Source organism: Gorilla gorilla, chromosome 7, assembly GCF_029281585.2.
Source record: "Gorilla gorilla gorilla isolate KB3781 chromosome 7, NHGRI_mGorGor1-v2.1_pri, whole genome shotgun sequence".
NCBI lineage: Eukaryota > Metazoa > Chordata > Mammalia > Primates > Hominidae > Gorilla > Gorilla gorilla.
The window spans coordinates 87,437,871-87,439,122 of NC_073231.2; the positions used below are offsets into that span (position 1 = coordinate 87,437,871).

The 1,252-nt window shown below is 40.1% G+C and overlaps 1 protein-coding gene across 1 annotated transcript; it reads left to right on the plus strand.

Moving 5' to 3' along the window:
• Positions 1 to 529: 529 nt before the first annotated feature.
• Positions 530 to 974, plus strand: LOC129524120 (cytochrome c-like). Its single transcript, XM_055348670.2, has one exon. It carries the CDS (start codon positions 558 to 560, stop codon positions 873 to 875), a length of 318 nt encoding a protein of 105 aa, XP_055204645.1. The 5' UTR covers positions 530 to 557; the 3' UTR covers positions 876 to 974.
• The last annotated feature ends 278 nt before the right edge of the window (positions 975 to 1,252 follow it).

Consider the following 1,252-nt stretch of genomic DNA (forward strand, 5'->3'; position numbering starts at 1 on the left):
CCCAGATAGCAGGACTAAGAGAGCATTGTAATACTCCTATACACTGCCATGGGGCAAGGGCCCAAAAGCACTCACCCTGGCTCCTGCACCTGCTCACCTGTGTGCTCCCCATCCTGTAAGGGGTTTGAGCATGTGGCAGCCAAACAAATGAGCCACACTCCTGTTGCAAGTCCCATGAAAGGGTACAGGGAACTCTCCCATTTCATCTTCACACTACTTCCTCTGACATCCCATCACCATGGCACTCAAAATGTAATGACAGCACATATCTTTTACATATTTGTTGCAAATGCAGCAATTTGGACAATATATTCAAGAGAGCCATCATTATCCCCAGACTGCATCTCCCAACCACCCTCTCCTCAGGCAATTGTGCTTTGGGTGGTGAGGTGTCATCTGCTATTTATTCCCTTAAGTAGTCCTCAATATTATCCTGAATAATTCTTTTTTACATTACCAAAAAAAGTCAGTTAAAAGTTACAGAATTCAGAGAGTGCGGAAGTCCGGCTTCGCAGCGGGAGTTTTCATTGCGCCAGCGACTAAAAAGAGAATTAAATATGGGTGATGTCCAGAAAGGCAAGAAGATTTTTATTATGAAGTGTTCCCAGTGCCACACTGTTGAAAAGGGAGGCAAGCACAAGATTGGGCCAAATCTCCATGGTCTCTTCGGGTGGAAGACAGTTCAGGCCCCTGGATACTCTTACACAGCCTCCAATAAGAACAAATGCATCATCTGGGTAGAGGATACACTGATGGAGTATTTGGAGAATGCCAAGAAGTACATTCCTGGAACAAAAATGATCTTTGTCAGCATTAAGAAGAAGGAAGAAAGGGCAGACTTGAGAGCTTATCTCAAAAAAGCTACTAATGAGTAATAATTGGCCACTGCCTTATTTATTACAAGACAGAAATGTCTCATGACTTTTTTATGTGTACCATCCTTTAATAGATCTCATACACCAGAATTCAGATCATGAATGACTGACAGAATATTTTATTGGGCAGTCCTGATTTAAAACTAAGCCTGGCTTGTGGTTAAATGAATATGTTCAGTTTTTGAATTTTAATAGTAACTCCAATTCAGTAAATGCTATCACTGTTTACCCCTTTTAAAGATATGATTAGACTTCATTAGTAATGTTCAACTTTTCACAAAGATGGTGAGTGCCATCTTAAAACTTATACTGGAGATTGGTTTTATATTTAGATTTATATAACTGGTTATGTGAATATATTTAAATACTGGGGAAAT